The sequence below is a fragment of the Mesoplodon densirostris genome, chromosome 10 (genome assembly GCF_025265405.1).
Source record: "Mesoplodon densirostris isolate mMesDen1 chromosome 10, mMesDen1 primary haplotype, whole genome shotgun sequence".
NCBI lineage: Eukaryota > Metazoa > Chordata > Mammalia > Artiodactyla > Ziphiidae > Mesoplodon > Mesoplodon densirostris.
In genome coordinates, this window is record NC_082670.1 from 71791000 (window position 1) to 71804188 (window position 13189).

At 60.6% G+C, this 13189-nt stretch overlaps 2 protein-coding genes across 12 annotated transcripts in view; one reads left to right on the plus strand and one right to left on the minus strand.

The window, feature by feature from the left end:
• Positions 1–350: 350 nt before the first annotated feature.
• SEMA3B (semaphorin 3B) overlaps positions 351–13189 on the plus strand; it is a 178690-nt gene continuing 165851 nt past the window's right edge. For 2 of the 11 annotated variants that reach the window (XM_060110122.1, XM_060110124.1), the window contains exons 1-14: positions 351–416; positions 3085–3199; positions 4729–4810; positions 6124–7679; positions 9191–9377; positions 10058–10215; positions 10376–10438; positions 10843–10962; positions 11042–11135; positions 11339–11458; positions 12394–12539; positions 12635–12746; positions 12849–12918; positions 13001–13142. In XM_060110122.1, coding sequence (XP_059966105.1) covers positions 9269–9377; positions 10058–10215; positions 10376–10438; positions 10843–10962; positions 11042–11135; positions 11339–11458; positions 12394–12539; positions 12635–12746; positions 12849–12918; positions 13001–13142 — 1134 coding nt within the window. In that variant the 5' untranslated portion in view covers positions 351–416; positions 3085–3199; positions 4729–4810; positions 6124–7679; positions 9191–9268. Of the gene's footprint in view, positions 417–3084; positions 3200–4728; positions 4811–5000; positions 5053–5225; positions 5319–6123; positions 7680–9175; positions 9378–10057; positions 10216–10375; positions 10439–10842; positions 10963–11041; positions 11136–11338; positions 11459–12393; positions 12540–12634; positions 12747–12848; positions 12919–12997; positions 13143–13189 lie in introns of those variants that run through there. The other 9 variants (XM_060110114.1, XM_060110115.1, XM_060110116.1 and 6 more) reach the window with 9 other exon arrangements.
• LOC132497954 (proline-rich protein 2-like) lies at positions 815–8752 on the minus strand. Its single transcript, XM_060111485.1, has 5 exons — positions 8741–8752; positions 7864–7969; positions 7442–7553; positions 3984–4163; positions 815–1175 (listed from the first exon to the last, which is right to left on the minus strand). The coding sequence occupies exons 1-5, from the start codon at positions 8750–8752 to the stop codon at positions 815–817; spliced, it is 771 nt and encodes a 256-aa protein (XP_059967468.1).

Here is a 13189-nt window from a genome sequence, read left to right on the forward strand (position 1 = left end):
ACCAAGAACTGCTCGGCATTCTTCTCTCCAGGGGGCAGAGACCCAGGCTAAGATGTGCCAAGGTGATGGTAGTCTGGACCTGGATCCTCACTTGTGGCAGGGCCCTGGGCACTCAGCTCACAGGTCATACTCAGGCCCAGTACTCATCACTTTCGTTTTCCCCCTTGGACTAGTCATCTTACATGTTGGGGCCTCTATGTCTCCCCCTCTTCCCTCAGCACCTCTGCAGTCTTGGGGCTGGGGCAGCCTTCTGGAACAGTGGGGCAGATTTCTTAAGGAGCTCTTCTCCTAGGGGATTCTTCCACATTGGGAGCAGGAGGAGTGTCCAATGAGTCTAGTGCGGAAGGAAATGTGACTTCTGACCTCCCAGGCCCAGGGCCCAGGGACAGTGTGCGTTGCTGAGGCCACACAGCCAGGTGGGCTGCAGCCCCCTGCACACCCTCCCTTCTTCCTCTCTGAGACATTGCCCAGAGCCCTGCCCAGAACTGAGGCCCCTTGGGCTTGACTAAATAGAAAGTTCAGGACAGCAGGGGCCTTGAGACATGTTCAGAAAGGTCTCTGACCCAGAGGTCCCCCTCCAAACCTGAGGAGGGTAGGGACAGGCAGGTGGCTACACTTCAGTGTGACTGTAACCACTGGCAGGGCAGCTGGATAGCTGCGGGGCTCTGGCTACGTTGGGACCAGGGCTCTCAGAGTGCAGAGCCTTCCATGAGGCTATGGGAAGTGCTCGTGCATTGCTGGAGGAGGGAGCAGCAGATGACAGGGCCGGGGTGCCTGTGGGGTGAGCCCCTACCTCCAGGCAAGGCACTTGGACCTAGGGGTCTGCAGCCCTCTGAGCCTGTGGGAAGGGCTCGGTAAAAGGCCCTCCTCTGCTGGGCGGGGCTCCCAGGCGAGCTCTTCCGCCTTCGGCCGCCAGAGGGCGAAGCAGCCCGTGCTGGGCCCCGCCGGGCGGGTCGCGGAGGCTGACGTCATCGGGTCCTGCGGAGGCCGCCGGGCACAAAGGCAGCTTTGTAGGGCGGCGGCGGCTCCGCGCCCTCGGCGGGACAAAGCGGCCTGGGCCGGGGTCGGCGCCGCGGAGGCGGTGAGGGCGGGGCGGGTGGGAGGGTAGGGCCGGGGACCTGGGACCCCGCCTCTGCACACCTGCCAGACTCCCCTCGGCCTCGGGGCCCCGAGTCCTGGCGAGAGATGAGAGGCTGTGGCCGCCCCCTCGGAAGGAGTTCAACGGTCCCCACCCCCTGTCCCCGCCCCAGTCCCTCGGGCCTTTCCTGCTACCCCTGCCACTGAGGGCTGAGGATCGCCGACTGACAAGGAGAACAGAATCCCACGCCCAAGCCAGGATCCCTTCCTGCCCTCAGCGGTCAGCGCTGGGTCCCACTGAACCCCAGATGGGCGGGCGGGGTGGGGGCTCCGGTGCCCTGATATCCGCCCAGCAGGAAGTGGGAGACAGAGATGATTCCTTTCTTCGGTCCTGAGGGAGAACCCTGCACAGAGGGACCATTGAGGAGCTGGCATTGTCTGCCTGATGAACCCAGCGTCTCCCTCCCTGAGTGGGCCACGCAGGATTCTGGCCAGGATCCCCTTGTACCCGGCTTGGCAGTGGGTCTGGGTGGGTTCCTGGCAAGCAGTACTTCCCTGGGTGCAGACAGCTAGGCCCCCACCTGCCCTTGGCCTTCCTACCCCTGCTCTGATTTTGAGAGCATAAGGCTACATTGTCCCAGCACTGGCGGGGGCGGCCTCTCAATTCATCTTTTGTCTTTCTTGGTTGGGAAATTCCCAGCCATGGGGGGGCGGTAGGCAGGAGAGTGCATCCCAGGTGTCCTGCACCCCAACAGGAGGGACTCCATGAAGTTGACTCCTGGGGATCCCCCCATTGCCTAGAACTGTTCAGGGCTGTACCTCAGCCATCCTGCATCCCTGGGTGAGGAGAGCCGGAGATTCAGTGCTCCTTGGCTGTGTGTCCCCCAGCATTCTCCCAGCCTAAGAAGGCCCATCTTCCTGACCCCACCCATGGGTAGCTGCATCTATGAGGCTCAGGACCCTTAGGCAGAGCCAGGCAAAGGACCCAGGCTCCTGCTCCCAGACCAAGCTGTGGATCCCAGTTTGAGGTAGGCTGTCTCCAGCCAGTGGGGACCACCACGAGGCTGATCCATCTCCCAGAGGGACCACCCCACTCCAAATAGTTGCTCAGGCTACTGATGTGGTAGCAGCCTCACTATTTTTAACCCATTTGGGAGGGTGGGGTGGGTGGGGAAACGGCTGGGAAGAGAGAAAAAGACAAGCTCTGAGAGTTCTGAAGAGGGAAGGATGTAGGGAGACCCTGTGGGAGAAGCCAGTCCTGGCCTGCAGCCACTTTCCAGCTCCCCTGGGCCAGACCTCCCACCCCCAGCAGGTGGGTGGAGGCCCCTGATGCCAGGTGCAGAAAGGGGAGGGGGCCCCATTAGGACTGGAGCCTCTGAGGCTGCAGGAGATTCCAAGACCTAGAATAACCCCTTACCATGTTTCAGGGCAGCCCCATAGCTCCTCCTGAGGTCAGGAAATCCTCCCACTTCCCTCAGAGCCCCTCAGAATCATCCCCACCCCCACCCCAGAGTGCCAAGCCAGCCATGAAGGCTGGTGAATACAAGTCCTGGCTCCAGCCACCTGGCCTGTGGCATGGCCAGCCAGGTCCTACTTGCCTTGGGAGTCAGGGATGGGACTGCAGCTTCTCTTGGCTGAGGTCTGGGCCCAGGCCCACTCCCAAACCACTGACCCCAATCCTTGGGTCTGTTGCCCTCTAGGGGACCTCATCCCTGCCGTGAGGCTGTGCATTCCCCCAAGTCTGTCCCCCGCCGCCTTTTAAAAAAATTAATTAATTTTATTTATTTATTTTTGGCTGCATTGGGTCTTAGTTGCTGTGTGTGGGCTTCTCATTGCGGTGGCTTCTCTTGTTGCGGAGCATGGGCTCTAGGCACGCGGGCTTCCGTAGTTGTGGTGCGCGGGCTCTAGAGCGCAGGCTCCGTAGCTGTGGCACACGGGCTTAGTTGTTCTATGGCATGTGGGATCTTCCCGGACCAGGGCTCAAACCTGTGTCCCCTGCATTTGCAGGCGGATTCTTAACCACTGCACCACCAGGGAAGCGCCCCTGCCAAGTCCCCCTTGAACCCCCAAAGTGGAAGCCAGCTCCCAGCACACCCCCAAGGAGAGCCTCAAGCCAGCTGAGGTATGCGTGCAGCTGTGTGACCCAAAGTATGTCCATGCCTGCCAGCCAATCAGCTCCTCAGTTAACCACACAGCGACGGGCACTGGTATCCAAGGGGGCAGGGGTCAAGGCCATGGATCTCTTTCTTTTCCCTGCTTTGGTTTCCCCCTTACAGGAGACTTGACCTCACAGGTGATCTTATTTAGGAGAAAAATCGGTTTGACATTCTTTGGCATTTACTCTGTTTTCTGACCTCATTGTGGGTGGAGGGAGTCAAGGCCTGAGTGACTGAATCCTGAAGGGGCCTGAAGTCTCTCTTCTCCATCAACCCCCCATCCTCACCCAGGTTCAGCAGGCCCAGGAAGGTGGCAGGGCTTCCTGCGGGCACTGTATTCTCGCTTCCCTGTGCCTGGGGCCCCCAAGGGATGGTGGCTGCTGGGGAACCCAGAGCCCCGAAGAGAGGCTTGGACCTGGTGTTATAAGCACCTGGGGCTTCACAGAGAAAAGTGGGTAGTGGGTGATGAGGAAAAGTCCAGCAGGTGGCAAAAGGGCAGAGGGCACAGCCCAAGCTAAGTCCTAGCAAAGGAACAGCTGCCACCTCCCAGAGATGGGGTAGCTGGAGCGCTGGCAGGGTTAGCCAGGGCCGAGCCAGGGAGGGGTGTGTGAATGCCTGGCTAAGAGCCTGGGATGTCCCCGGGATTCAGCAAGTTCTCTGAGTGAGGAGCTGGGGAGGCAGGGTACTGCAGAGGGGAGGCACTGGGAGGAGGACTGGCAGAAGGACCACGGGGACCCCCAGGCTGGGTACCTGGGGAAGGGGTCAGGCTTCAAGCTGCAGGGAAAGGAGCTGGGGCCTTGTTCTATCTTAAAGGAGACAGAAGTCCTCCCTGAGTTGGGGGCTCTCTGGAGGGAGGAGGGTGTGGGCTTGGGCACTGCTGGGGGTGGGTTGGAGATCTGTGGAGTAAGAAGACTGAGGAATCCCCAGTGGCTGGGGAGAGAAGGAGGTTCAGGTGGAGGGTCAGGGTGTTGTGCTGGGGGCTGGGCTTGTGGCGGGGTGGGGAGGCGGAGGGAAGGGGGCAGGAGGGGAGTCAAGCCTGGGAAAGGGCCCCGTGAAGCTGGGCTGGAAGAGGCAGCAGTGACTCCCTCGAGGCCTCCAGGCCTGCATGCCACAGGATGCCCAGCGCTGAGATGGCAACTGGAGTGCACACCTGTGTACCCCACAGTGTGCCAGACCTGCCCGGCCCACCATTTACAATGGCAGGGCAAGTGAGGAGAGTGATCTGAGAGGTTCAGTCTCCCCCTAGGGACACACAGCTGGTGAGCAGCAGTCAGGATTCAACCCCACCCCCTCTGGCTACTGGGGGGTGGATTCTTGGGGCGGGCTCTGGTCTGCCCTCCCAGAGCATCCCGAGCCCCCAGCCAGTACTCCTGGGAGTCTCTCCCCCTGACTAGTAAGGGAATGTAGCATTTATGTTAATGTATGTTAATGAGTACAGGGTGCCTCCGGAGTCTACTTTGCCGCATTCCTGGCAACTCCTCCCCCCCTCCCCCAGGCAATGGAGAAGGAGGGGAGAGGGAGGCCCCACCCCCAGGCCCCTCTTCCCCCACCACCGTTGGGCAACGAAGAAAACAGAAGTGAGTGAAGAGCTGTGATGTGGCTGGTGGGGGGGGCTCCCCCATCGCGGAGGGGCTGACCTCAGCCAGGGAGGAATGTGCGGGAGGCGGAGGGCTGGGGCGGAGCGGGTGGGGGGTAGGGCCCCAGCTAGAGGCCCAGGGTTCCGGGCGGCCCCTCCCTCAGCCCCTCCACCTCAGCTCTGACTTGGCCCTCAGAAGGGAGCAGGCAAGGAAGGAGGGGAGGAGCTCATCTTTCCAAAAAGGTGGGCTGGGGGTCCTCGGGGAGCCTGGAAACCAGGTGGGGGGTGGATGAGGGAAATGCCAGAAAGACCCTTCCCAGGAGATCCCCTGGAGTGGGTAGCAGATTGTCAGGGAAGTTAGGCCTCAGCTGGGCTTTCCAGGGCCCACTTTCCACCGCTTCCCTCCCCCCATGCCTAAGTCCTCAGGGTAGCACGTCCTAGTACCCACGTGACCGGAAGAGGGAAAGGTCGAGACTTTGGAGCCACCGGCCCTGATGGCTAAAGCAGGTGTGAGTGGGGAGCCAAGGCCCAACCCAGCCCAGGCTGGGCACTGGGAGTGTTGGCTGTAGCCTTCCTCAAATGGATGTCTCACCCCAGCCCAGTCGCACCACCCAGAGTCCAGGCAGGGTGCAAGGGGCAGGCCTAGCTGGCGATGAGGGCTGGGGAGCCAGGTGCTGGGACTTGGCACAATCCACTTATTTCCAGAAGGAAAAACCAAGGCCTTGGCAGGCTGTGCCACTGATAGGCAGCACCAGAGACCCAAGCTGCCTCCCCTGGTTTGTTCCGTTGTTCTGTCGAGACCCAGGCCCAGGCTGCATGATTCCAGAATCCTTGGGGACTTCCAGAGCCCAGTGTGACCCACAGCCAGTGACCCTGCCCCTAGAGGGCTGCCTGCATAAGTTTCCTACCCAGGGTCTGCATACACTGGGACCTGGGGCTGATGAGCAGAAAGGAGACCTTGTGGGGATGGGGACAACTTGAGATCCCACTCCTGGGGATCTCCCTTCCTGCTCCAGAGAGGGGGACACATCTGGAAGTGGGAAGGCAATGCCAAGGGCTCAGGTAGGCCAGGAACAGCCCATTCCCTTCGGCTGGGGGTTGAGTCCCAGGGTGTTGGACAGATGGTGGGGGGTCCTGGTCCCATTTTCCAGTATGGACACTGGGTTGGGGGTGGGGATGAAACAGAGGCTGGGACCTGGGCCTGAAGAAATAAAAGCAGTGGGGGCAAGTAGGGGGTACCGTGCAGTTGGGTAGGGACCTCAAAGGCATTTGCTGATCTTGGCTGCTTGGGTGGAAAATTGTAAACAGCCAAAGAATTTTGTTTGCTTGCATGAGGCCGGGGACGCTGCCCAGGTCCAAGGCAAAAGAGCCTGGGAGGAGGGAGAGGCCACATCCTGGAAGCCCAGGAGCTCAGGCAGGGGTATGTCACCCCCAGTCCCCCTCCTGAAGGCCCCTGGTCCTCCCACTAACCCCCACCCTTCACCTGCCCACCAGCCAGCCAGGCTGGGCCAGAAACACCAGGCCTGAGGTTCAGGAAAGAGGGGCATGGCCCCACCCTGGATGGGCACAGACACTTCTACTCCAGGGACTTGGCAGGAGATGGGCAGCAGAACCATGCACACTTGAAGTGCCCACATGGCCTCCCTCACAGACCCCTGAGGAGCTGCTGATAGCCTTGGGGAGGATGTAGGAGGATGCATTTTGGGGGAATTGAGGGGTAGAAGCCCACCCTCAAGCCCTGGTGTGTTCACCCAGGTGGACCTGAGGGCCCCTCTTGACCATTGTCAACATTCAACCCCTCCAAGGAAGTAGCCCTGGCAGTACAAACAGGGTGTGTCCACCAGACTCACCTTTAGGCCAAGACCCCAGACCCTTCCCAACTGAGGCACTGAGGTGTAGGAGCCCCATCCTATCCTTGAAGCCCCCTTGGGTACCTCACTCTGTGTTTGGTGGGGCAGTTCCTCCCACCTTCAACCTTGGAAGAAAGACTGGAGTTCATGGAGATGGCATAGAATGCCCCTCACCTCCCAGCAGAGACATGGGACCAACGGTCATGACGGGTCTCTGGATGGTCCCACACCCTGCAGTGCAGAAGTGAGACTTGCCGCCTGCCTCCCTGCCCTGCCTGCCCCTCTGGCCCTCTTCTCCCGCCCCAGACTGGCTGTCATCAAAGCCACTGCCAGCCAGGTGGCAGAAGTACTAAGTGGCCCAAGCCCTAAGGAAGGACTGGGGTAGGGTCTTGGGGGCCCATCAAACCTCCACTTGAGAACCCCCTCTCCGACCTCTGACCCTGACCGGCCCTTCCCAGCTGGCTCCTGGGGACTGAGGTGGCAGCTGAGCCCCTCATCACCCACCTCCAGCTCCCCAGCTATGGAGGGACAAGTGAAGAAACGAGTCCCTGGGGGTGCCCCGTCTGACCAATCCCTCTGCCAGAGCTGCCTGGGGCTAGGGGGTCTCTATTGCTTCTTCCTTATTTGCCTTGACTGCCGGCCCCACTTCCAGGACCGCTGCGTGGGGCATCCTGTTGCTCTGAAGCCCTACGGGGGAGGGGGTCGGCCCTAACCCGCCCCTCCCTTGTGCCCGCTCCGCTCTGACCACCAACTCCAGCCGGTCCGGCTGCCTGCCCAGTCACCCGATCCGCCCCGTAAACTTGACGGCGGGGCGCGGCTGGCTTGGTGGGGGCGGGGGCTTCTCCTTAAAGGAGCCGTCAGAGGGTGCCCTGGGGCCCCTCGGCTTCTCCCCTTCTGCAGGGTGAGAAGGGGCCAGGGTGAGGAGTCGCTGATGCCGGAGCTCTCGGTGGAGTGTGGGAAGGCAACCTGGTGTTTTGTGACGTCGCAGACCTCACGGGCCTAGAAGAGGCAGCGGCAAGTGTCAGTGGAAGGAAGGAGGGAGGTGGGAGTCCTAGGGTGGGAGGGGTCTGGAAGCGGCAGAGCTAGGCGGGGGTTTGGGGAGAGCAGTCTGGAACGTGCCCCGGCAGTTGTGCCCCTTGCTTCAATGCGCCCCAGGACCTAGCCCCACGCCAGGGCTACTGTGCCCAGCACCTGCCCAGCCAACTTCTGGGAAGGAGGGTGGGCATTGCAGCCAGAGCCTGGCCCCATCTGAGAGGTCCAGGGAAGGGCTCTGGCTCAGAGAAGTGGAGGGTCTCAAAGACGGGGAAACCCTGAGGGCGAAGACGGGATGGAGAGGCTCAGGGAGTCTCTGGAGGCTGGAGAGGGAAGGGCAGCTCACCCGAGCTGGGGGTGAGAATCTGCTTCAGGCCCTTGGCTCTCCCCACTTGATTCCTCTTGGGTCTGAAGTCTGAGCTCACAGAATTTCTGTGTGTGACCAGCCCCTCCCACCCTCTGGGGTGGGGAGAGAGAGGTCAAGCAAAAAGCTGGGGCTGCTGGATCCAAGTGGGAGCAGCTCCCAAATCAGAAACTGAGGTGTCTGCCCAGCCCTGGGTCTCCCGGCTGCACTTCTCCCTCTGAGAATTGGGTTTCCGGAGTGTCTCAGAGTTGAAGGCAGTGATTGACGCTGCAGTTATAATTTGCTCACCTACATGTCCAGAGAGACTCATACACTTGTGCACAAACACATACACACATGTGCAACACAAACACATATGTACTTACAAAGTGTACACACCCCCAGACATGTACACACTGTGTAGACATGCATACAATGCCGTGTGTGCGCACATGCATGCCACACCTACGTGTGTAATACAACACACATGCCACATGGTTTCACATAGATATGTACACATAAGCCTGCATACACACTACACACACACATACACACTGCAAAATACAGATACACAAAGGGATCCATAGAAGCACATTCACACTCACAGACGCCCACACCATTGGCTCCAGCTCCAAATGTGCTTCTGTTCCTCTGTGGGCCCGTGGGTGCACGGCTACCTCCAGAGGCCTGACCCCCCTCCTGTTACCGTCACGCCCATGACTGTCTTGTTTTGCTCATTGCACTTGGCACCACCGCAATGACTGCACCAACCTGAGTCCTCGTTGGTACTCTGCCCCCTCCTGCAGGAGGACCTTGTCTGTGTGCCCCACTGCCCCCAGCCCCAGTCCCAGGCTGGCATGACGTAGGCACGCAGAGTTTGTGAATTAATGCCTGTGAGTGTGTGTACAGGAGGGCGGGTTACTGGGGAGGGTGACGTGGTGGGGCAGGCGCCTGCCAGTATGGGGTTGACCCCGATGGTGTGCCCAGCGTGGGTGTGTCTGTGATTGTGGCCAGGCAGGGCACCCTCCAAGGGAGAGGAGGGCTTGCAAGTGGAATGCGACCCCCCAGCCTCTTTCCCCTAGGGGCTGTAATCTGATCCCTGGGGACTCCCCCCAGCCTCCCTCCCTCGCTCTTGCTGCAGCTCCTTCTCTTCCAGATCCCGGGGCAGAGTCCAGGGTGGCTCAAGGCTCCTCCACACACGCCCGCTGAACCCTGAGCTCCCTGAGCTGCAGGGATGGGGCGGGCTGAGGCCGCCGCCATGATCCCAGGCCTGGCTCTGCTCTGGGTGGCAGTGCTGGGGGGTGCTGCCCCCAGCACGCCACGCCTTCGCCTCTCCTTCCAAGGTAGGTGCACCTGGCAGGCGGGAGGGCCCACCTCAGGGTGGGCAGGAAAGGGGCCCAGTGTGGGTAGGGGGCATTGTGTTTGCTGTTGCACTGTGTGTGTGCCACCGGCTGGGTTGGATTGGGGGCACGCTCAGGTCATCTCCAATTAACCCTTTCCTGGCCTCAGTCCCCAAGCTCTCTGCCCACATTCTCCTCATGCTTTCCCAGGAAGCATGGCAACAGATCCTGCCTCTGTTGCATCCCCTGCTCCCAGGGAAGTTGAGGTGCGGGGACCATTAGAGCCCCCTTCCCACACCCCCTACACAGGGTGGTTACTAGGCAGTGGCATCATACTGAACCTAGGCTGGTGGCAGAGAACCCTGAGCCTGACTTTGGGGTTGGGGTTCTGGCTGTCCCAACATGCAGGCCTACCCCAGAGCCCTTGCCTCCCTCTGTGCTCGCCTGGAGACACTACTTGTCTGAGGTTGCCCTAGAAGCTCCATCTGCTTCCCCCATGGGGGCAGGGTTGGGCTGCACTGCCCACCCTGGAAGCTCTGCCCCTGGGTGGGCCTGTCCCCCTGAGTGTAAACTCACACACGTGTAAATTCACATGTGTGTGGGCCAGGTCACATGTACAACCTTGGCCTGGGAGAAGCTTCTAGCATGACTGGTGAATCCTCAGTGGTGTCCCCACCCCACAGAGCTCCAGGCCCAGCACGGTCTCCGGACCTTCAGGCTGGAGAGGACCTGCTGCTACGAAGCTTTACTGCTGGATGAGGAGCGTGGGCGCCTGTTTGTGGGCGCCGAGAACCATGTGGCCTCCCTCAGCCTGGACAACATTAGCAAGCGGGCCAAGAAGGTGCCAGGGACCCCCAGCCTCAGCACTGCCCCGGGAAAGAGCCCCGGGACCCCACTCCAGGCTTCCTGGAGGATGGGCCCCCTGAGTGGACGACACCCTCAGCATAGAGAACATCCTGGATTCCCTGACCTGTGTTCTCCCTCCCCCACCCTCCCCATAGCTGGCCTGGCCGGCCCCTGTGGAATGGCGAGAGGAGTGCAACTGGGCAGGGAAGGACATTGGCGTGAGTGTTGGCTGCCTGGGTGGGAGTGGGGAGGGTCAGCCCCTCACTCTAGAGATGGGCAGTGCTAAAACAGAGGCCTGCCTGTTCTGGCTATGATGGGGGCAGGAGGGTTGAGGTGGCTGAAGTCCAGAGGTAGTGAGTCAGGGTGGGGGCTATGTGATTCTTCTTGGAGGCCTCTGCGTCATGGGGGGCAATGCAGACATGCTTCCCAATGAACCCATTCTGGTGAGAGGTGAGCCGGGCTGGTCACCAAGGGCACCTGAGTCCCTAGAGCCCATGTTAGTACTTGCCTGGGCTAATGCAGAAAAGAAGGGGTGGGAGTGCCACTGGTGAGCTGGGAGCCCTTAAGGCCACCTCCCTGGGGGAGGCCTCATTGTTCCTGCCCCTGCCCGCGTGCGCGCTAGACTGAGTGCATGAACTTCGTGAAGTTGCTGCATGCCTACAACCGCACCCACTTGCTGGCCTGTGGCACAGGGGCCTTCCACCCAACCTGTGCATTTGTGGAGGTGGGCCAGCGGCTGGAGGTAAGGCCAGGTCTGGTCAGGGAGGGAGGTTGGGAGGGTAAGGAAGGGCCTACAGTAACAACTCCCCCCTGCCTCCCAGGAGCCCATGCTCCGGCTGGACCTTCGAAGGCTAGAGGATGGCAAGGGCAAGAGTCCTTATGACCCCAGGCATCGGGCTGCCTCCGTGCTGGTGGGTGAGTCCAAAGGCTGGGGCCCCAAGAGAGCTCCTGGAGCCCCTCAGAGACTCTAGCATCTCACAAAGTCCCAAGACCCTCCCTAGAGCCCCAGGGATCCCCCATAGCCTCACTGACTCCCCAAGAGCCCCCAGAGCTCCATAGTGCCCCCAACCCACCACAAGAGCCTTTGGTTTCACTAAGCAGCCTTGCCATGTCTACAGGGGAAGAGTTGTACTCGGGAGTAGCCGCAGACCTCATGGGCCGGGACTTTACCATCTTCCGCAGCTTGGGTCAGCGTCCAAGTCTCCGAACGGAACCACACGATTCCCGCTGGCTCAACGGTGAAAGACTGGTGGGACTGTTGGGAGGGGGCCCTCATCTCCAACAGAGCAGGTGCTGAGTAAGGCCCATAAAGGGAGTGAGCAGTGAGTGCTCACCAGGTAGCTACCCTGGGTCAAGCCCTGCACTAGGCACTGGGTCACAGGATGGACAAGATAGGTATGGCCCATGCCCTCTTTGAGTTCACAGATCTCAGAACGAATACACAATAAGATCAGTTCCAATGGCCAGGAGATATAATGAGAGAATGGAGAGGAAGGGAAAAGGAGACTAGGCAGCAGTGGTGGTGGTGGGAGGGTTGGGGAAAGGAAGCCACCCTGCTGAGAAAAGGTATGCGCTAATGCCCAAAACACAGCAGGATTGCGGGAAGAGCATAAGAGCATTCCAAGCAGAGGGAATAATTAGTGCAAATACGCTGGGGGCAGGAACAAGCCAAGGAACAGACTCATGAAGGGAGCAATGATAAGGGGTCTGGACTGTCAGCACAGGGTAGGGCCAGGGTAGATTATTCTAAGAGTGATGAGACCCAGCAGAGTATTTGAAGCAGGAGTGGGGGCATCTACTTCCTGCTAGAGAGGAAGATTCATGAGTGAAGGTAAAACCAGATACCCCATATCCCTCCTTTTTTGGCCCACTGGCATAGAGAACTGCCAGGGGAGAGGCGACAGGCCCACCACTGGCCAGGGTCCGCCTGCCTGTGGGCCCAGGTAGCCATGGTCTCTGCTGCCCTCTCGTGGTTTCTTCTTGACTCGCAGGCCCTCTTCCTTTCGATTGTGTCCTCCGGGAGCACCATCTGAACTTGGTCCCAGAGGCTGGGTGGTCAGCTGCTGCCCTGAGGGCTTCTGCCAGCACGAAAGAAAGGGGAGGCAGTGCCTGGGCCTCCTAGCAGGGGGCAGGGCCAGGACCTTGCTGACCCCACGCCTCCTGCTGTGGTCAGAGCCCAAGTTCGTCAAGGTCTTTTGGATCCCGGAGAGTGAGAACCCAGACGACGACAAGATCTACTTCTTCTTCCGTGAGTCGGCAGTGGAGGCCACCCCGGCCCTGGGACGCCTGTCTGTGTCCCGCGTTGGTCAGATCTGCAGGGTGAGGAGTCCCTGGGCCACATTCGGTGATCCTGCCACCGCCCCTTTGCCTGTCTGTCGGGGCCTCGCCCTCATCCCCTCCTACTGACCCCGCAGAACGACGTGGGTGGCCAGCGCAGCCTGGTCAACAAGTGGACTACGTTCCTGAAGGCGCGGCTGGTGTGCTCAGTGCCCGGTGCTGAGGGCGATACGAACTTTGACCAGCTCCGTAAGTGCCAGGAGTGGAGGATGGGGTGTGGGGAGGGGACGCAGGGTCGCAGACCCTGAGCCTGGCTGTGCACCCTCCCCCAAGTTGGTCCCTTCCCTGCAGAGGACGTGTTCCTGCTGTCCTCGCGGGATCGCTGGACCCCGCTGCTCTATGCTGTCTTCTCCACGACCAGGTGAGGTGTGGGAGGTAGTGGGGCAAGGCTGGCTAGGCCCCACTTGAGCCCCTTACTACACTTACATCTTCACCTGCAGCAGCATCTTCCAGGGCTCCGCAGTGTGCGTGTACAGCATGAATGATGTGCGCCGGGCCTTCCTGGGACCCTTTGCACACAAGGAGGGGCCCGTGCACCAGTGGGTGTCCTACCAGGGCCGTGTCCCCTACCCCCGACCTGGCATGGTGCGTAGCCCAGGGACTCCCACCACAACCCACTTAAAGCTTCAGGG

Excerpts from the sequence above, each read along its gene's own strand:
- LOC132497954 (XM_060111485.1), bottom strand. Across the intron at positions 4,164-7,441 it reads AAGTTTACGGGGCGGATCGG|CCACTGGGGATTCCTCAGTC; the intron begins GTGACTGGGCAG and ends TTCTCTCCCCAG. Across the intron at positions 1,176-3,983 it reads AAGCCTGACCCCTTCCCCAG|GACTCGGGGCCCCGAGGCCG; the intron begins GTACCCAGCCTG and ends ATCTCTCGCCAG.